This window comes from Takifugu rubripes, chromosome 3 (assembly GCF_901000725.2).
Source record: "Takifugu rubripes chromosome 3, fTakRub1.2, whole genome shotgun sequence".
NCBI lineage: Eukaryota > Metazoa > Chordata > Actinopteri > Tetraodontiformes > Tetraodontidae > Takifugu > Takifugu rubripes.
This window is the reverse complement of record NC_042287.1, coordinates 10,318,460-10,339,718: the sequence shown is the minus strand read 5'-3', so window position 1 is coordinate 10,339,718 and position 21,259 is coordinate 10,318,460. Positions and strand designations below refer to the sequence as shown.

The 21,259-nt window shown below is 42.1% G+C and overlaps 2 protein-coding genes and 1 non-coding gene across 7 annotated transcripts in view; all 3 read right to left on the bottom strand.

Moving 5' to 3' along the window:
• The window catches only part of LOC105419977 (homeobox protein Hox-C4a), a 47,709-nt gene extending 27,146 nt beyond the window's left edge, over positions 1-20,563 (bottom strand). For 2 of the 5 annotated variants that reach the window (XM_029833754.1, XM_029833755.1), the window contains exons 1-2: positions 18,162-20,563; positions 15,601-16,750 (exon numbers count right to left, since the gene is read on the bottom strand). In XM_029833754.1, the coding sequence (XP_029689614.1) occupies positions 16,473-16,750; positions 18,162-18,828 (945 nt within the window). In that variant the 5' untranslated portion in view covers positions 18,829-20,563 and the 3' untranslated portion in view covers positions 15,601-16,472. Of the gene's footprint in view, positions 1-1,571; positions 3,093-4,277; positions 5,025-15,600; positions 16,751-16,967; positions 17,083-18,161 lie in introns of those variants that run through there. The other 3 variants (XM_003963153.2, XM_003963065.3, XM_029833756.1) reach the window with 3 other exon arrangements.
• Positions 7,923-10,576, bottom strand: hoxc9a (homeobox C9a). The gene is made up of 2 exons (XM_003963066.3): positions 9,798-10,576; positions 7,923-8,891 (listed from the first exon to the last, which is right to left on the bottom strand). The coding sequence occupies exons 1-2, from the start codon at positions 10,336-10,338 to the stop codon at positions 8,647-8,649; spliced, it is 786 nt and encodes a 261-aa protein (XP_003963115.1). The 5' UTR covers positions 10,339-10,576; the 3' UTR covers positions 7,923-8,646.
• On the bottom strand, positions 15,095-15,179 carry mir196a-1 (microRNA mir-196a-1). The gene has a single exon (NR_105321.1). It is a non-coding gene; the product is annotated as a microRNA mir-196a-1 (primary transcript).
• Positions 20,564-21,259: the final 696 nt, after the last annotated feature.

Below are 21,259 nucleotides of genomic sequence, written 5' to 3'. Positions count from 1 at the left end.
CAGGCCGGCACAGAGGAACAAAAGATGCGCAGCCCTGGCTTTACACCGCCAATAAAGTTTACAACAGGTACTCTAAACTTTAATGGTAATAGTAACCTTGTGGTAAAAATACGTACGTACACACACACGCAGGCGCGCACACACACAGACGCACGCACAGATACAGTGCTGGTGCAAGAGAACTACGAGAAACTTCTGAGATCCAGGAAATATACACAGGAGGAAGACTGCGCGCGTTTACACAAAACTGTGGAAGGAAAAGGATATGGAAATGATCGAGCATCGATGAAGGGAAGAAATGTGTTGTTGTTGTGGTTATTGTCCGTATTTAATTTAGGGAGAGAAAGCTTAAACCGGATAAAAACGACTAACACAGTAGAAAACCGAGCAGTTTACAGCTTCAATAAATGAAGCTTTCACGGCCTGTTTTATATCACTGTTTTGTTCAACCTGAATCAAAATCGTTTGAATTTGCAATTTTGTTCAAAAAGAGTAACTTAAAAGGAACAGCTGTCAATATGGGCGAAAACTCTGCTTTATTTATTCGTTCATTCGTTTTTAAAAATGGAAAAAAACGATCATTTTAATCAGATTTAAAGTGCTGATGATAAAATGTACACAAGGTCTCAGTTTATTCCAATTGTTTGACTGAAAGCAGCACAACCCAAAAGTTTTAAAGGTCCTCGAGCAGAAACGCGGGCCGGAGTTTGAAGATGAAAAGGTGCACGTTCTTTGGTCGAAATAGAAAAGAGAATTGATTTTTAACATGGTCTGACGGACCTTTAAAATAATAACACAAGAGTGCTGACTAAATTATCTTCTTTTTAATTTGAGCCGTCAAATTTTGATGATCAAATCCAAGTGAGATCTTTTGTGTTGTTTTTATGCCACTTCTGAAATGGCTGCCCGCCTCTACTGTCTATCCCACCTGCAGTGTTACCTGCACTTTTATTTTTTTCAGATTAAAAAAACACACACAAAAAATCACCCCTAAACAACTCCCTCGTGCTTTGGTATAATTTGGACAACTTATTAACCCCAGGTTTGATGTTTGTTTATCTCCTCTCACGCCGCCATCGTTCATCCCGAGCTTCATTAAGAAAAGCTCCGTATCCTCCCTAAAGAGAAGAGATTTTTTATTAAAAGGATGAATCAAACACGACTCGGGCTTTGGAGAGGAACATGCTGTGAACGGTGATCCGCATTCTCTCCTTCAAAGGTGGCAGGAAACGTCTGTAAATGCACTTTTTTTTTTTAATTGAACAGATGTGGAAATTTGAATTATGGAAAGTTTTATTTCGACACGAAGCTCCTCGATATGCTCCGAACAGGTCTACCCACGTTATTAGGGAGGATCGTTGGGACATCAAGGTGGCATTTCAAGCACTCACAAGCACATTTGCGACAGATTGTTTCTGAAAATATTCCTGCACAAAAGCCCAAAGCGTTATTACCTTGCGAAGAAGCGTTGGGGGGGAAAGCGCTTTAATGGGGGGGAAATTGTGACATTTGCGCGCGTTTCCACTTAACACGTCTGCATGTGAGTAATATCAATAAAACGATTTCAAGAATGATCGTGAGCCATCTTGTTTATTCGTGATTTTACATCAACAATGGCGGAGACACACAATTCCGTCTTTCACAGGAGAAACACCAGGAAAACGAGCATATTGTAACATCAATATATAACAAGACGTACATAAAGATTATATTCAGTGCAAAACAACTAGCCTACGCTATATCACCAGCACAATAAAATAATAATAATAAAAAAATCCCTTACTTTAAAATCGCTGTAGATGTAGCAGGTATAATCGTACACAGTAAATGTGCGTTCTAGGCAGTTTTAGTTGTTGGGGAAATAGCTTGAAATCAAACCAGAGCGATGCCATAAGTCAGGAATATAAATTCAGCAAAGGCAGGGCTCTGAGTTTAGGTAGTGCCATGGTGCAGTCTCGGAAATGTTTGCTTGAATCTCTTCCTTAAGACTCGCAAATTGTCTTCAACAAGTGTATGCTGTGTGTCGGGTAAATGCTACATAACGATGATATAGAACACTTTGAAATTTAAAACATCTGAAATCTCCGCTTTGAGAAATCTCTATTGCAATTTCCCCAGGTTTAGGTAGCATCAAACGACTGCATTTCCCTGGTCATCCTATAGAAAAAAAACAGGGTCTGAGGAACTAATGGCTATTTTGCTCCAGCCATTAAAATTAAAGAATAAAACAGTAATGATTAGAGTAAGAAAGACTTCTGGTTAGGCCTTCGGCCAGTGTGACTGTTGCGGTGACTTCTCAACACGAACTATTAATTACTGGCCTACATTTCGCTTAGTTTTATTCTGAAATGTTCTTTGAAACGCAGGCTGGAATCTATTTACACTACAGATCAGCGTTCGGTTTGATCGTACTCGGCTATGCACGTAATAGTTATTCAAATCAAATTTGTCAAAAATAGCTAAGCCTTTTTTCCATCTAACATGCGCTTTAATTTGCCCCACTTTTTAAAGCGAGGGTGTCAGTCTATCAAAGAAAAGGTGCTACAGCCGCATGTAGCGTCTACAGAGAAATCCAAATCATGTTAGAATAAATGTTGAGGATTTTTTTTGTCTATTTATGACAGCAACATTGGTGGGATTTCTGTTTTCCTCTCGACAAAAAAAAATGAAAGGATGGTCATAAAGTTAACGCTCTCTGACTCCTTGTGACTCTTCATCTGTTTATGGGGCCACTCTTTTTTTCTCCCTTTCAGCCATATAACCATAAAAAGGACCATAAAATCACTCCTTGGCCTCCTCTTTCTCTTCCGCTTCTTTCTCTTCCGTCTCTTCCCCTTCACCGTCCTCGTTGCCCTCTTCCTCGGCTTCAGCCTCTCCCCTCGGACCCGGAAACTTGTCTTTGTTGTTCTCTTTTTTCCACTTCATCCTCCTGTTCTGAAACCAAATCTTCACCTGGCGCTCGGTCAGGCTCAAGGCGTGGGACACCTCGATTCTCCTCTTGCGCGTCAGGTAAGGATTGAAGAGAAACTCCTTCTCCAGTTCGAGGGTTTGGTAGCGACTGTAGGTTTGTCTCCCATTCCGTCTTCCTGGGGCTTAAATGAAATAAAGCCAAAGGTTAGCCGGACTCAGCATGGTCTCCATTTAAAAAAAAACAAAAAAAAACACGAGTGATAATTAATATGACATGTGCTTTGATTCCCCACAGTGTGAATAGTAATCACCATCATTAAAGCTGTCAGATGTCTTACATTTCAAATTCATTCTAAAATCAAAGCTTTAGTATTTGGAAAATCTTGAAAAGCAATCCTGCGAGTGATTATTTTCTATTAATATTATAATTTATTAATTTGTGAATGTGCCAGTCTGTCTGTAGAGGTGATAGGCTGTCAGAATTTAGTATTTATCTGTGCAACTATAAGGTAATTCACATAAATTTAAGCAGAAGTGTCCCAATTCCATCAGTTTATTGTTGCCACGTTCCTGCATTCAGAAAACCGATCGTAGTGTGTTTTAATTGAGATTGATATTAACACGTGATTTCTGTATGGATTTCATCAGCATCCAAGGTGGACATTTTCACTCACGCACACCCAGAGTGACACATACTTGGGGAAAATCAGAGTGTGAAACAGCCTCGCGAGATGGGTGTAAAGGTTACAGATGATAAACATCTCTAAAATATGAAGCATACATCTGTGTGGAATTAATGCAGCATTACAGCTGCAGCATTATGATCGATGGGGAGGCAATATCGGCAAATCCCTCATGATTAGACCATATGAGTCACACTGGGCCTCGGAGGTTCAATAGCCCCCTAAAAAGAACCCAGATTGTGGACAATCTGGCCGTGCCTCGGTTAGCATTCTGCATGCTACGTGGTGTGTGTGGCACTCCAGCGTTTGCAACTTGCAGCTGAACTCGCCTTGTCTCTCCTCTGCGGTTGGAGTTTGTGAAATATCCTACGTCAACGATAATTGCCTTCAAAGAGCGGGTGTCATGAGCTGTGATCAGATATGCCGTCTTTAAAGGCACTTCTAAGCAACCATCCAGCCCTGTATGGACATGTGCTGCAGAGCAACAGCAGCCTGCAGTGCAGGTTCTATGTGCCCCATCATGTTCCCTCACTAATTTCATTTTATAGGTAAGAGACACCCGTGCGCTGAGGCAACATTTTAGTACACATACAAACACGCTCATACACACGCAGACACGCACGTACGCGCGCACACAGAGAAACATTGGGGAAAAAATGTAGGAAATAACAGTATTATTCTGACCGTGGGGTCTCATCCAAGGAAACATAAGACTGGGAGAGGAGTTTTGATTTAAGTGGCCTTGTCCTTCTCCGGGGTTAGAGCTGCTCGACGATTTACAGTCTGGATATTGCGCTAGGCTCGCGTCTTGCTGGGTACCATAAAGCGTTTGCCTCGGAAGGGCTTCGTATCCATAAAATTTCGTTGCGTCCCCGTGGCAAGCCAGAGCACATGGGTTCTGCTGGTATCCTGGGTTGGAGATCCCCGTGGTGCCGTGGTGGAAAAAGTCCTGCACATGATGGGACGGGTGCTGAAAACCCGGCGCGGCTCCTCCGGGTCCGTAAACGAGCGTGTGGCTGCGGGCAACGCTCTGTGGAAACCTGCAGTCGTAGTAAGTTGGCTCCAGTGACTCGCCGCCTTTGTACTTAGAAAAAAGAGGGTTTACAAAATAGGAGCTCATGTTGAGTTAGCATCAAGCGGACGTGACTCTCTCGCGGTGGATTATCTCCTTTAGGTTGATGGCAGTCTTTTGTTTAGGGTCCCAACTCGCACAGCGCACGCAGACAGACAAACCGGAACTAGAAGAAACGCTGCCCCTTTGGACAATCCACGGCAGCTCACTCTCTCTGAGCAGCTCCTCTCATCGGATTTCTCTCCCAGCCGTCAGTGCTTTTCCCCCCGAGCTTTGTGCAGGCTCAAACCCGGCTCATGGCATGTGCTTTTTTTGCGCGTTAGCTGGCTTGCTCGACCGGCACAGTCACAGACGCTGCTCTTTTCTTTCTTTTTCCTTTTTTTATGCTTCCCACCCAACCGCCCCCACCACGGGCGCCCCTACCCCCACCCCCACCCCTTCATCTTTCAAAGACCGGTCAGACGTAGGGCCTACGTATATCCACCTTGAGAGGAGCTGTACATTTCATAAGCAGCAACTTGTGAGCTTTTAAATATGATCATTGTTCTGGTTCCTTTTGAAGGTTGTTATAAAGCGATTATTGAAAACGCAGCGCATGAAGGCAAACTGGTGCATGTTTATTCGGATTTCCTCTGGTTGCTGAACGGTTAGATGTAAAAAATAAATAAATAAAAAACAACTAGAAATTTTGACTGCGATAAAACTGTCAGGAGTTTCGTTCGACCTCACAGCAGCCCTGAAGGTTACACACGACGTGTAGAAAGTAGTTGACCTCTAATGGACTCCAGGAGGTCAGAATTTTATACGCTCATGAAATCCAAATCACAGAACGGTTTAAAAACACACACGGGAAAACACACTGACACATCTAGACTGGTGCTTGGGGGCGTTTTGGATTGGTTTTCTTATTTAAAATGCCAAAATGTAAAACAATACAGCAAAGAGCGGAGCGACACACTCGCACCGACGCAGTAAAACAGCAAAAACGAAGGCGACCTGTGAATACCGGGTGCAACTTATACTGACCCCGTAAAACCGACGTGGATACGCAGTAAATCTCGCACACGCAGGAGTTCATAAAATTTTACATCTGATGTTTAGCTGCAATGACAACGCGCACTATACGGCCACGTTGCAGAAAATACACACTAAGGTTTTTTTTGGTGATGCTGCTAGACTTTTACACATCGCCGTAAAATAAGAAATGCGCACAAGGCGAATTTATTGCCCATTCACACTCTATAAATATGCATATTGCCAATCATTGTCGTACACTTCAAGATTTGCCTACTGGTAAAGACCCAGAACATTAAAATGTTGCTTTTTCTTTCCTATTTTAGTGCGTGGGAGCTGTTTTCAGTGTATATGATAATAGCTTTATTGGTGTGTGTGTGTGTGTGTGTGTGTGTGTGTGTGTGTGTGTGTGTGTGTGTGTGTGTGTGTGTGTGTGTGCGCTGCTTTTTGTCTTTGTCTTTTTAACGTTAATGTCAGTGTTTACGTCTTAATTGCCTTGAAACTGCTATTAAATTTTTTATTATTCATAAAGTATCCTTGTCTGTGCATTTATTTAGATATTTTCTATTTAAACAGCCCATTTAAATGTGAAAACTTCAAAATAAACATTATGGTCGAGTCAGATGAGCTTATTTTATTATTAATTGAAATACATCAGCATACATTGATTTATGTTACAATTAAATGCTGGACAATTACGGCTGGCGTGTGCGTGTGTGGACAAAATGGTGTCCTGGCGCGTAAATGTTGCTCTGGAGGTAGGAGGAAATAAAAATTGGAGAGACATGGAAGACATGGAAAACCATTCCGCGTTTGTAAGACAACAGCCAGCCGCCTGCATTCCGCAGATCTGTTCTGTGGCCTGTTCAGCAGAATGCGGTCGCTGTCCATATCTGTCATTTTGTCATCGATAGGCTGTTCCTTAGTTTTCAGCCAAGCCACAGAGCTGCTGCAGAACCCTTCAGCGACTCACCTCAAAACGTGGAGCAACAGCGTCATCTAGCGTCAACTCATGTCCTTAAATCTGGGGGACTCCACCAATCACAACTGTGACGTGGACACAAAGAAACGACTCATTTGTCCAAGCTTGTTTCTAGGATAATCTTTTTTCTTCGTACACATTTCAAAATAAGATCCATGTAGATCGAGTTAGGTAATGACGTCACCTAAAAAAACATTTATCGACGTTGTATTTCGTTTTCTTGGCACCTGTACATAAAATATATCAATGCCAATGCAAAAATACTCGACCCACTGATGTTTCCAATCTAATTCTGCTGCGATAGGTCATCTTGATGGAGGGCAGAGGGCTTGCTGCTGCAGGCGAAAAGTCCTGAGCGGTGTGCATGGCTCCCCTTTGAACGAGTCCACCACCACCGTCCATTAAAACCATAAAGTAATTTAGCCCAGACGTCTAGCCAGTTAGTCGAGTTTGCTTTGTTCGTCTGCATTTGAGACAAACAGCCGAACTCCAACAGGGGCTGTAAAACTGGCATTTTTGTCCCAGCAGAGCGGAAACGCGCTAGTTTGGGCTTCTAAATCACAGTATCCTGTCCGCATTGTTTGGCACTACAAAAAGGCAATTTAGGAATCACAGGAAACAAATGTGTGACATGGGAAATAGTCTCTGACTTAAAACTCAGATGGTGAAATTCGGTGTGAGATTATTTGGTGACCTGTGAGTAGAATCATGGTAAAACTATCAAAGCTCAGAGCCCCTGGTCAAAGTAATGTCGGGGTGGAAATGAATTTGGAAAAAAAACGAACCGTGCCGTTTTGACAACTGTGTTTTTGAAAGGTAAACAGGCGTAGATATATTTAGATTGCACTTTTACGGACCATATCGATCAATATCGTCGTTATGTTTTTCCAAAAACATGTCCGGAAAAAAACGCTTTGGTTGTTCTCGCTTATTTTAGCAATAAATAGGTAAAACGCAAATTATTTTTATTCCTATGTAACTATAAACACGTTTCGTAATTTCGTTGCAGGAAATCTGTAATTCTGAACAAAAAATAACTTTATGTTTATTTTCTACATATTGAAAACAGGCACGTTCACGAAGATTTAAATACACATTGTTTAAAGAAGATTTAATAGGACCCTCAAATTCAGCTCCACTGAGCAGCTTGGACTCATAAAGGTTTGACCTTTCTTCTGACACTGGGCACAGAACTTATTTAGGCCTTGGACCTGTTTAGGTCTTGAAGTAACTCATTTCCAATAAATAAATAAAGATGTTTCAATCAAAACTATTTTAATGAATAATTATTGTATATCTAGCAATTTAACCCGTTTATATTAAAGATGCCTGTGGCTTTAAAATGGCCATGAAACACGTTCTAGCCTCCTGGCTGCTGTTGTGTTGGTGCAGAATTAAATGCTTTCAATAAAAATATTTAAATATTTTTAAAAAAAAATACACAAAAACAAAGCAGCAAAAAACAATTTAGGAATTAGGTTTATATTTGCAGATAGCTCTATCTACACGTTTTAGATAAACTCATAAGCTATTCTCAAAAAAGGAGGATACACAAATACAACAACTACACATGATACACCACGGGGCAATCCAATTTCTGTACAAAATACTACAGTTGCACAAGATTCAAAAGAAAACAAACATATACGGAGGAGCTTTCACATTATAAATTATGGATTGGGGGATATTCAAAATAATTCAAGTATTATTTACTTTACTTTTCTTTCATGTGTCTATAAACTGCACGTCTATATTTTGATACAAAAAGCAAAGTCATTTCTAAGGTAAAGAATAGTTTAGCTCCTCACGTTTTCTCTTTAATGCTTAAGACAAATCTCTTGAAAATAACGATCATATCTAAACAGTCTCCAAGCAGAGGTTAATACAAAAATCCAGCGCTGATAAATATAAAGACAGGGAGGGATTCGTTTTCCTAGATCTGTGCTGTCCATGTCACTTGTGGGTACTGGCACTCGCAGTCCACGTTATTGTTCCTTGCTGTCGTTCTTTTCTTTGTTCATTTTCTTCATCTTCATGCGCCGGTTCTGAAACCAGATTTTGACCTGCCTCTCGGTTAGATTCAGGACCCGGGCGACCTCGAACCGGCGGTCTCTCGTAAGGTACATATTGAACAAAAACTCTTTTTCTAGTTCGAGAGTCTGGTATTTTGTATAAGGGCATCGTTTCTTCCTTGTGGAGCGGGCATGTATCCAATTTGCCACTGGATTATCTGCAATTAAACACCATAATTAAGGGCAAAAGGTACAATATATGTATTAACAGTAATTAAATTGTCAGCATTTATAGGACCGTCAATTAGACACTTACAAAAGAGAAACGACGAAACGGTTTCCCCCCTCCCCTATGTTTTTACTGCAATGGCGTTGCTACACAGGTTTAGATTTTAGCCCTACGCGCAGGTATCACAGACAGTAACTTCACGTTTCTCAAGCCTTTTTGCCTGAGACTGTGCTGATTTGCTTCCCTCCGTCATAAAATCCTCAATGTGCTTATTCATTTTATTGGCCCATAAAATGACCCACGGTTCATGCCTTTACAGGTCCGCGGTGAAAGTCCTCCGCTGTCACCAAATTCCGCAAGTTAGTGGAAATCTGTCTCGTGGTTTTGTTTTTTGGACGAGGAAAAGTGAAACTGCGTTTTTCTTTATCAGGGGCGATTAATTACAGCCCAAATATGAGCTGCTGACTGTGGATTAAAACGATGACAGTGTGGATTTAAAAGAATAATCTATTACGCGGGGTTATCGTCGTTCTGTGGTTAGATATGCTTCATACACTATTTCTGATTGATTTTGTCTTGGTTGCTGCTTCAAGAGATAACATCATATATGATCTCCATGATAAGGGACACCCTTCCAAAATCAACGTCTCGTAGGTTTGAGTCCATGTTTACAACCCTGTCTGGTTTTATAGCCCCAATATTAGCCCAGGAGCGTTTGGCTTTTATAGATCCTAAAGCTTTCCCACTCGCAGGGGCGATTCGGTGCAGAGCCGAAACGGAGACTGAAACTGTAATTTAACATTACGCAAGGCTTCAGGGAAAAGCACCTCAAAACCAAAGCGGTTTTACTCAACAAAAATCTCTCGGCTGTAAAACCAGAGGCGTTTCAACTTACTGGGATCTAGCTCCGGCTTCTCGTCTTTATGTTTCCCCGAAGCAACGAGCTCTGGTTCCGGAGAGGGGATATTCTGGTGCGTTTTGTCTCGGATATCAGCGGTGCAGTACAGATAATCCGCGTAGGTCCGTCCGGTGGAGCCGAGGCAGTCGCCGGCTCTGTGCTCCTGAAATGCGTCGGGCTTCAGTCCGTAGTGCCTGCCGTTGCCCGGATAGCCATGGAAAGGCACCGCGCCGGATATCGGCTCCAGCCATGACCGCATATACCTCGAGTCCGTGGCTAAATGAGGTTGGTGACTGTATGGATGGTAACCCACGGATGGCTGAGTGTGCATGGGGGCCCAGGACGTTGAGAAGACGGGTGCCTTTGGTGCGAAGCTGCAGGACGGAAAGTCAGCGCACTCCGGCACTAGGGACGTCGTCCGAGGGCCGGCTGGGTGCGAACCTTGAGCGGAGAACCGGGCAGCAGCAAGGACATCCTCGTTCTCATGGTTGATCAAAGAGTCCACATAATAATTAGTTATGGGACCCGTGGTCGACATGTCGAAGCTTCCCCAGCTCTTTTACATGCATCCGATTATTATATGGGCTGTATGTGTACTTTTTATCTAGCCATAGAACAATCAAGGCAGGTAATTATTTCTCAGAGCTTCTGCGGCTTCTATTGGCTGCCCCTGTGACACGTGATTATATTTACTCCCGCAAAAACTGTACAGTGGATCAATGCGCCACTAGTGCTGGAACACGAAAGGCACAATAAATGGATTAAAGATTTTGCCATTTGCCGTCTTCTGTTGGATTTAGCAGAGGTAACGTCAGCGGCCATGTCTTTTTTTCCGTTTTTTAAAAAGATGTGCATTTGGAGCCCTGACGCACTGGATCAGACTGTGGTCGAAGCACGGACCTGCGCGCATGCATCTAAGGAGGGAACTATTTGATGGTGTAATCAATCTCTGTCCGGCAAAACCCGTAGTAGCCCCCAGGTCTGCTGCAGATTATATTAAAGCATCAACTTTTATCTTTTGTTTAATCCAACCGAACATCTGATCATGTTAAGGATTTAATACTTCCGGTATAATATTATGTCAAAATAAAGGAGTCGTCTCAGCCGCAACATGTAGTCAGGGCATTGAGGAGAGGGGATAAAATCCGGTGTTGATGATAGATCAGCAATAAAATCAGCACTTTTAACGGCAAACCAAACATTTCCTAAATTAGATCTGCGGAGATATGAGAGGGGGGTATGCACATTCTTGACAAGCAGCCCAATTCATATAGATATATCCAGCTAGTGGGCCTTCATGGTTTTATGCCCATCAATAAATTTTAACGAGGGCCATTTGATTGTTCATAAATGTGCCGTTAATAAGACTACAAGTGAGTAAAGCAGCAGCAGAATTTGCATGTGCGGAGGGTCGAGGGGCAGCAGCAGAGCAGGTAAAGAGGATTGTTACAGGGCTGAGCAGAACTCAGCTTTTATAACAGGGGTAAGGTTACCGCTGTAGGGTAGAGTTTATTGTTTTTCTCTGCAATATTGTTGTTCAACGTGACAGTTAGTGCGCCGTGCAACAGCCCTGAATCAGCGATGCGTTGCACAAATACCAACGGGGACAAATACGCAGCGTTTAACGCAAATGTGCGTGATGGGTGGGGTGGGTATCAACGGGATTTTGCTGCAGTGGTTTCAGAAAGCTGCAAGCCCCGTTCCCGTCGTACGGTGATTTTGTTACAACACATAGTCGATGTTTTTACCCAGATTACGATAGTTTGATTAAGAAAATGACTCATCACATTTGTTGTCGTGGAATAGACTTTTTGACAATTTGCGTTCAATGTTCATTTAAATAAACCCTCGAATTAATTAAAGGAAATTGCTATTAGAGTTGAAGACAGTAAAGCAAAGCTGTCAAGCGGCGCATTTTTGATAGAATGTTACAGAAATAATTAAAATCTGGTTCACTTTTTTCATATCTGTCAGATGACGGGGAATGGATTTAATAATCACAAAGCGTATTTTCTGGCAGACTGCTCTGAATTATCAGTCCTCACACGTTTAGTAGATATTTTGGGTTATGAGATTTAATAACGGAGTAACTTGAACCAACGACGTTTGGAGTTCAGATTCAACCATGACATTTTAAAGGCCAGGCAGCAGACCTTCACACACACGCGCGGAGCGACGTGCTGGTGTGAGCTGAAGAATGCGCAGCGTATAAGGAGACACAAATATGTCCAGCACATCGCTCACGTGTTATCGGAAATAAATATCATGCGTGCACACTTTACCGCATCAAACCATTAACGCTGAACTAGTTTTCTACAAGTGAACTCTGTTTGTTCTATTCCTGACATTACGCCGTGCCCAGTAGTCTTTTATTGCCATAACATATGGTCATAGATTACATATCCAATGTCTCATATGATGCAGCTAAAGTTTCTTTACGTACGGAATTGGATGTATGCCTCGAATGTGCGCGTGTGCATGTGCCTGTTCCATTGCAGCTTTCGCTTGTTTGTTTAACGGACTATCATAATAAAAATATATAATTCTAACCCTGGCAACATTTCCTTGGCTTGACATTTTTCACAACACAAATTAAATCTATCACTTTCTTGCAGACGTTCTGTGATGTCATGCATTTTAACAATAACGCATTGAATAACAGAGATGAGAGCAAATTGTGCCTCATATACTTGTTTTGAACGTCCTAAAGATGTGAAAATATATATTCAGGCAGGGGAGACGTCAAAGACGACAGATGAGACTGGAACTGAGGCGCGGACCACAGCAAATCGTCAAATACAAAACCATAGAACGTTCTAAACATGTGCCTTTATATAGTTATATTATGTAATAACTAGTACAAGGTTTAGAAGTGCACGAACACAAACCAAGTTTGTTCTAAAACCCACAGAATTCCACATTAACATACACTCCAGATGCGGACAGCGTGCACAGCCCAGCGCGTGTGGAGCAGTTTGAACATGGATAGGTACAGTTCTGGTGGGATTTCTATTAAACATATTCATCAAAAACAGTCATTGATGGATCTGCATATTTAAGTTGGTATCCCTTCATATGATGTTTAATGCATTTTGAGCTTCACGTCTTTATTGTATAAATGAGAGGTGCCTTCCAATGACCCCCCAGCTCTCAATCTAAATAGTGTTTGTAGAGGTGTGGAATATCTAGCCGTAGGTCACGAACTGCATCAATAGAATAAACACAATAAAATATCGAGATTGTTTCTGCCAACGTGAGTCATCTTTATAAAGAACAATTCAAGCTCGTCATGCCACGCAAATATTTGTGTCATTGCAAACCACCCGCAGAAGATGTTTTAACCCGCCTCTTGTGCTTTTTACGTACTCATCCGCTGAAAGACGAAAAGATTTCTAACAGAGACATCACGTAATGTAGCAACAACATATAATCAAGCAGCTGTTTTCCCTCCTGACCAGCAGACCAAACACGCCTTCTTCTCACAGACACCGTTTGCAGCTCTGCGCCACCGCCGCTGTAACATTTGGATGATATTTTCCGTGCGTAAATTTCCTACATGTATTACAGTTGATCTCATCGCTCCATGTGCTGGGCAGAAAGCGCCACGTAACCAAGACGTAAGTCTGATTTTATACCACACACTCACAGCAGTGTTTCTCCGGCCACAATCATTACAATATCACACTTTCAGGTAATTCACACGCATAAAATCTGTTCTTGAATGTGCATTTCCCCCTAAAACTGTTATCAACAACATAAAACAAGTTGTAAAATGTATTTTAAGGTTAGCCAGTGTTCGATTATGCTGCCTAGAGACGCACACTTTGCGCCGTTCGCTACACTTGAGTAGAAAATATGCGTAATAATTCGCATTTTTATTAAAATGAAAGAAAATGTGGGTGGCATTTTATGGGACCACGGTTGGCCGGCTCAGGTATAGCAGACACCGAGACGCCATTTTTTTTTTACATATAATTTAAAAAAAATTAATCTAATAAGTATAATAAATAATAACGCCACTGTCTCTGATATAAAGGTTTGTTAAAATGTTTTATTTCCCAAATAAGCGTCGAAGCAGTCACAAAAAACAGAGAAACGTTAGAAAAAAGAAAAAAAGCTCGTCAGCATATTTTGGTTCATGTCTCATCCTGCCAGTAGCATCAACACAGCTGCCCCGTGGAAAAGCTCCAGTTCAATTCAGTAAGTTTTATGTTTAGCCTATATGGTTTTAGGGTGAATTCGAGCTGTTCCCGGGGCTGTTTCCAATGCTGTAAAGTCTTTGTCACTGGTGCATTCCACGGGAGACGCTCATTCACTCAGCTGAATGAAAGTGACTTTGGATTCCAGACTGTCTTTGCCAGTTGTGTGGGTGGGGTGGGAGACAAGGGGAAATGCTGACCGGTAATAACAATGGTGTGTCTTACTTAACTGTGTCTTACCGGGCTAACTTCACCACATGAACAAAGAAATCAATGAGGGCGTTGATATTTTGGTCAAATTCTGCCAACTCGTACATAAATTGAGGATGATCACGTTTATACTGTTAATTATAAGACATGATAGATTCAGTACGGTCAAATTTCCCTGCTGCACGACTTAAGAAAAGATTAATCCTTTGTATAAAATAAGAGTACACTCAATATGATGAGTTAATTAATTCTCTGATGCCAGCGACGATGTAAATTGTGTTTTAATATCCTCATTACAATTAAGTCAATGTCGCTTGACACATATTTGCTTGAAGAATAAATATTCTGTCTGAAAATGTCCCAGGTTTAGAATTTTACATCCCGGAATAGACAAAATATGGACACACGAGAATTGTCAAATGAAAACAGTCATTAATTAACTCCATCCTTGCAGTCAGATGTTAATAGAATAGAATCAACAGGTTTTATCTGAATTGACTGAAAATAGCCGAAATCAACACCGAGTTATTACTTTCTTAAATCATTTAAGCAAGATAATCAATATCTGCCTTCATGTGAGTATGCAACCCCCCCCTAAAATCACATCAGATTCATTCAGCAGATAAACGGATCTCCTAAATGACTCAGATAATCACAAAGCAGCCAACAGACGCCATCCTAGTCTAAAATTTCACCATGCGCTGTTTACAACTCATTCTGCTTCCGCCAGCCACAGAGGGCTTTACAGCCCACCACAAAACAACAACAAAGAGAAGCAGCGTCTCTGTCCAAGGTATTGCATCCCAGTTCATTTACAATGCCATTTGCGACAACCTCGGGTGGCTATAGGGTAATTCAGCGGAAATTGTGCCCTTGATGAAGACGAACTGACGTAATCAAGGCAGTTTCTTGTTGCCGAGCCAGGAAGCCATCCCCAACAACATGAAACTACCTAAACCACGCTCCAGCTTCGCGCAAAGGAGGTTAAAATCCGTGGAAAGGACAGTGAAAACAAAAGCCAAGTGAGGATGTAACCCTACCGGAAGGCGAGAACCAGTAAAAGGTATGATTAAGACTGCAGCCAGACATATTTATGCAAATGATTAGATAGCCAGAGCAGCATATGTCTGTGCGTAAAGATAATGTTGCAAAATGGAAACACTGCTTAAGACAAAATCCTGACAGGATCGCGGTTGACGATAGCCGCTTTAATTCCGAGAGCATGACAAAGAAATCAAATAGGTGAGCATAGCAGCGCGTTGATTAATATCAATAACAGCCTCTATAAACACGACGTGTGCAGGCGTGCACCAAGAGCTGTCAAGCGAGCTCCGCTGACAGACCCGGTGTACTTTCCAAAACAGAAGTCAGCTATAAAATCTCAGTCCTACCTCGTCTTCCCTGCTGACGACGCCTCACCGGTGCGTTTCCTTATCCACGTGCTTGTCACGGTGGTTGTCATTGTTCGTGCGTCTTTCCACTTTATTCCCCATTCTTCATTTTGTCCCGCTTGCTTCCATTATCCCCGGGTGACGAAGACACGGCTGTTCCCTCCAGCCCAGCTCCGAGGCAGGACAATGCCCGTTGCGGTTTGTGCGGTGTGGATTCGCCCTCCTCCACACACACCTTTAAACGCATCTTTACTGCTGCGGCACATTATATTTGCAGATCATAAAATCCACCCCCAACGCTTTCCAGGGCGAACCTGACATTAGAATTTTATGACCTTGACTTACTGTGGTCACCTGGATAATATTTAAATCAACGTTATGGTCTTTCACTATACTGTTTAAAGTGCCTGATCTCTTTCATCCGCAGCATCGCTCCTCTGTTCATTTCTAACACCAGAGGAAGGACAAAGTTGGAAATGTCTTTCGATCCGCCCTGCTTTTAATTCTTTTGGTAGCGTTTGTCCTCACCTAGCTCCAGATCGAGCGCGCACTGCACGTATGTGCCACACACAAGTTGAAACATTTGCTGTGACTCAGTGATGTGAAACTGCTCCAGAGCCACCGTTGTTTTTATATGATGGGTGGATATATAATTATCGTTGAGCCAACACCTTATTGTCACAATCCTGATGAAAGATGGCAGGTACGTCAAGTCTATGCGGGGAAGCGTCTAAGAGTTTCTACAGGAAGGCACAAGGTGTGTGTTTACGTGTGTGTTTACGTGTGTGCATTATAACGTGTATCTGTTTTGTGGGTCATGCGTAAATCTGTGTATGGTGGAATGTCCATGTGCGTGTTGGCTGCAGAAGAGATCAGCAGTAGTTGTAAACTACACCCTGCTCCCTCTCTCGACTCTCCCTGTTGAGCTTCTTCAGCTTCATACGCCTGTTTTGGAACCAGATCTTGACTTGTCTGTCGGTCAGGTTGATACTCCGGCTGATCTCCAGGCGGCGCTCCCGAGACAGATACATGTTGAACAAAAACTCCTTCTCCAGTTCCAGCGTCTGGTGCTTTGTGTAGGGACACCGCTTCTTCCTTCCACTCTTGGCTTTTAACCAGTTGCCCGTAGTCTTTTCTGAGGATGCATCATCTAGGAGAACAAAAGGGACACATTATCCAGTAATTGTGGACAGACCGGAGAGAGTACACGCGTCCAACATGTCGACGCTGCATCTTATGCACATGCAGATTAATAGAGAGCAGCTTTACCTGGGTGTGGACCCTCCGTTACTGTCCTTTAAAAAACAACAGTCCTCTTTTTATGTTCCTGCTGCGTGATAATTTCATGAAATCAAAGTAGCAACGTCCCTGCAACGTCTTCTCTTCTTCAGCCAATAAAAATATCACTTATATACACCGAAGCCAAAGGGGAAAATGAGAGGGGGGAAAATCTGATGTTCTCTCTTGAACAAAAGGACGTCTCTGCAACCACGTGATTAAAGAAGACATTAGACAGTGCGTGTTTTTGATAAAAGGGGGCACCACGCTGGAAGACGTTCAGTTAATTTCTTAATTAGTCTGTGCTCTCTGGGGAATAATGGCAGAGTGTGTACGAATACACACAAGTAAGGGCACACGGGCTAATATATACCAGGCAGGTTACAGTAATAATTACCTTAATGTGAGTGCTCCGTCAGTGGCTCCCATTTAATCATTACAAAAACATTTAAATCACTAACATGAGATTAGCAGGGCACGCACACGCACACACACACACACACACACACACACACACACACACAAGACGATCCTATCTGCTTCAATTAAATTAGAATAAAGTGGAGGAGCTTATTAGTCGCCATGACATGGAACTGTTACCCTAAACTATAAATAACAAGCAAATTGAAATTAATTAGAACAAGAAAATGGTAAATAGGTACACTTTATACCCTACTACCAAATTGTTTTTTATTATTAGTAGTAGTAGTTTTAGTATTAATAATATAAATAGCTAAATAATAATAATAATGCATATCTATCTATTTATCTATCTATTTATCTATCTATCTATCTATCTATCTACAATAATAATAATGGTAATAATAATAATACAAATAATAATAAGAGGAATAGATCTATAATTACACATTTTATATATATATTTATTAAATAATAGTAATAATAACAGAAATAACGTAGTTGCAGTATAATTATTCATTATCGGACTATATTGTGAATATAAATGGAGAATAGCCAAGGTTGTAAGTTATAGCATCACCCACGGAATAAAACAAATTTGAATAAATGCAAATCATAAAGCCATAGCATGTTTAGCATGGAGTGTGTGTGTGTGTGTGTGTGTGTGTGTGTGTGTGTGTGTGTGTGTGTGTGTGTGTGTGTGTGCGCGCCATGCTAATCGAAAGGTTCCACCGTACAGCTCATGTTAGCCTGTCAAATGACAAAACGACTGTTTCCAAACACGAGTACGCGGCTGTTACGCAACAGTATGGCGGACACATTTAAACATAAAAACAATGTACGCTGTGACTGCAAATTTCTACCTTTTAATTCCTCGTTGTCAGACGTTTCTGAGCAGCCGTCACTCCGGGCCTTCTCTTCCTTCCTCTCATCCTTCCCTGTCTCCGTTGCAAATTTGCTGCAACTTATTTTTGATTGTGACTCCACAGATGTCCCCAGGTGGAGCAGAGAGCAGGCAGGGGCGAACAGCTGGTCGTCCTGCTGCGGCTCCTCTCGGTTGTACATCTGGAAACAGCCTCTGGCCTGGGTGGTGGTTTGCTCAGGCCCGCATCTATTGTCCCTAAGCCGGATATAAGTCGCCGACTCTGTTGTCTGTTTCCTCTTGCTGCCATCCTGATAGAAGCAACAAAACGCCTCCTCTTTGACGTTGCCCGCTGGAAATGAGCAGGGTTGTAAACACTGGGCAACAAGTTGCTGGTCCCTGCTGCTTTTAGTGCCCGGGGTCCATGTGGACGGCTGTGCTGACAGGTACGGTGCATCCTGGAAGCCGCTCAGCAACACGCTGCCCGCAGGAACGTCGCGGCTTTTGGAGAGAGGTGACGGCTCAACCTTCATCACTGAATATCCGCACTCTGCAGCTGTGTGGATGTACATCCCCGAATTACTGGAATAACCCTCATCTCTGAAGGAAGATGATCCTCCCATCAATGGATCCATCAGGAAGTTACCGGAGTTATTCGGACATGACATTATTATTATTATTATTATTATTTTTGCATTTGGCAGCTCAGACTGATGGCCCGCTCTGTTCCACTATGCGGGGTTTGTCCTGGAGCAAATAGGACAGTGGGATGCTGACATCTTTTGGAATGGCGAGCACAGAAAATATAAGTAACATAATTATGGATGCTGAGAGGCATGTCATGTGACGGTTCCAGACCAATAGCAAGGTGGAATTGGCCTTGGCGCTCCAGACCGACGTGACGTCAACGCGGTCAAGTTGGGAAATCCGCAGGCTTTTAGATGGAGCAAGACCGCCACCTTGTGACCATGTGTGGGTCAGGACAATGGGCCTGCAGCAGAGGGAACAAAGGAGAGCTGCTGCAGCAGCCGGCATTTCCGAGGGACAGTAGCCGGTAAATTCTTTTCAGTGACTAAACTGTTTGACTTGTGAACCTCAGAAAGTGGTGATAAACGCAGCAGTGCAAATTTTACTCAGTTTCCTAACGCAAATGCTGCGGAGAGGACAGCAATCATGGATTTCTCCTGAAAGAGAAGGGTTTTCTCCTTTTTATTCTTGTTCTCATCGATTATCTTATGTTGCTGCCACCGTTTTAATAAGGTAAGACGTGCGTACATGAGTTAGTAACGATGAAATCATGAGAGAAATGCAGAAATGCGTGGCTAAAATCTGTTTTAAACAGGAAGGAATCTAGAGGCTTTAACCTTTAACGACGTCTTAGCCCTAAAATTGACTGGGCCCATCTAACCTAAACAAAAAATAAGTTCCTTTCCCCCTTAATCTTACAGTAATATCTATATACTAGACTTCTCGTTTATTGATTTGGCTTTTTTGTATGACACGTTTTATTTCTATTCTTCGGCGCTTCTCTGTCTGACCTATTGTAAAACATGTTTCCAACACGGTGAATCTGAAGTTATTTAACGTTGAATAAATGTTAAGTACTTTATTTTACGTGCCAAACTATAAACCTCGTCCAGTATCTCTGACTTTTATCCGTTAAAAAATTGAATTGCAATTATTATACTACAGATTCGTTTTTGTATTGTCGTTTATAAACATTATTTTTTAGCTTTTCTCTGTGTTTCTTCAGTGATTCTTTTTCTTCACAGATAACAAATAGTTGCTCCAATGTATTCATGAAACTATGATCGCGAACAGTAGGTCAGAAAGAGGTTTTTCTGCCAAATGGCCAAATGAAAACGTTGCTTTCCCCACATCGACAAGCTGACGTGTCATGTTATGTGGGACGCACGTCCAATTCAGGCACACGCACGGAGGCAAAATCCTGCTGTTCACTATTATATCAGTCTTTATCAGGCGGTGCAACAGGACTCGTTCGTGGACCAAAGCAGTTTCATGTAGAAATGACGCGCTAGCGGGCCTGTGTTTGTGTATGAGAGTGTGTGTGTGTGTGTGTGTGTGTGTGTGTGTGTGTGTGTGTGTGTGTGTGTGTGTGTGTGTGTTCCTTATAAACCAGCAGTTTGGCAAATTATGTAAAACTTGTTGACGGTGAATAAAATGCTGATGTGCCTTTAGGTGAAACGTTAATGATCGTTAGGGCTCGCGGCCCTGTCTGCCCGTCTGTCTGTCGTTCACATTCATTTTCAAAGGCAATGACAAATAGTGGTTTCAATGTATTTTGTGTGTGTGTGTGTGTGTGTGTGTCTGTGTGTCTGTGTGTGTCTGTGTGTGTGTGTGGGATTGACTAAACACTTCTCCGTGTATTTAAATAATACTGTATTAAAGTCATATAATAAAACTCTCTGGGTGGATTTATGTCTTATATTCACCACACGTCTAACACCTTTTCTTTGATTTCTGCTATATTAGGTTCACGCTGGCAGGCTACATGTTACACTGATGCACAATTTGGACGTGCACAACATTTTTGTTTTAGATAAAGTATATCGGGAACGATTAAGATCACTAATCCTGGATTTATATATTATCTATGAGCATATTAATCGTTGTGGACGTTATCAATAGATTTGCGCGCGCGCACTCACTCATTCTCTCTCACACAGGCACACCAGCTTCATGTAGAAACCTTCATACCACAGCACAAACTCACACAACTGTTACGCACAGTCATCTCGCCCAAATTACTTTATGGTGCGTTCACACCTCGCCTCCAGGCTAGTTCCATTTCAAGGTATAGCACAAAAAAGACACGCAAAGAAACACACACTGCAATTTTCACGATGGGTATTGTCACAAGACGTGGAGAGCATCGCGATGCCAGAACTAGTTTCACGATCTCTGACAGCGCAGTCAAATATGCGCTGTATAATTACTGGAAAAAACGGGAAAACTTGACTTCTTGAAATGCCAAGCATCCTTTGTGTTACAGGTGTGACACAATTTTGAAATTCCAAACATGAGATAGCAAAAAAACTGCATCAGATTTTAAAAAAAATGTAATTAACTTTGGCTCTA

What these genes read in the sequence shown, in the direction of transcription:
- hoxc9a (XM_003963066.3), bottom strand. Translation starts at nt 10,338, where the DNA reads ATGTCGACCACGGGTCCCATAACTAATTATTATGTGGACTCTTTGATC. An exon ending in GAAGCCGGAGCTAGATCCCA is followed by an intron (nt 8,892 to 9,797) that starts GTAAGTTGAAAC and finishes GTTTAATTGCAG; the next exon opens with ATAATCCAGTGGCAAATTGG.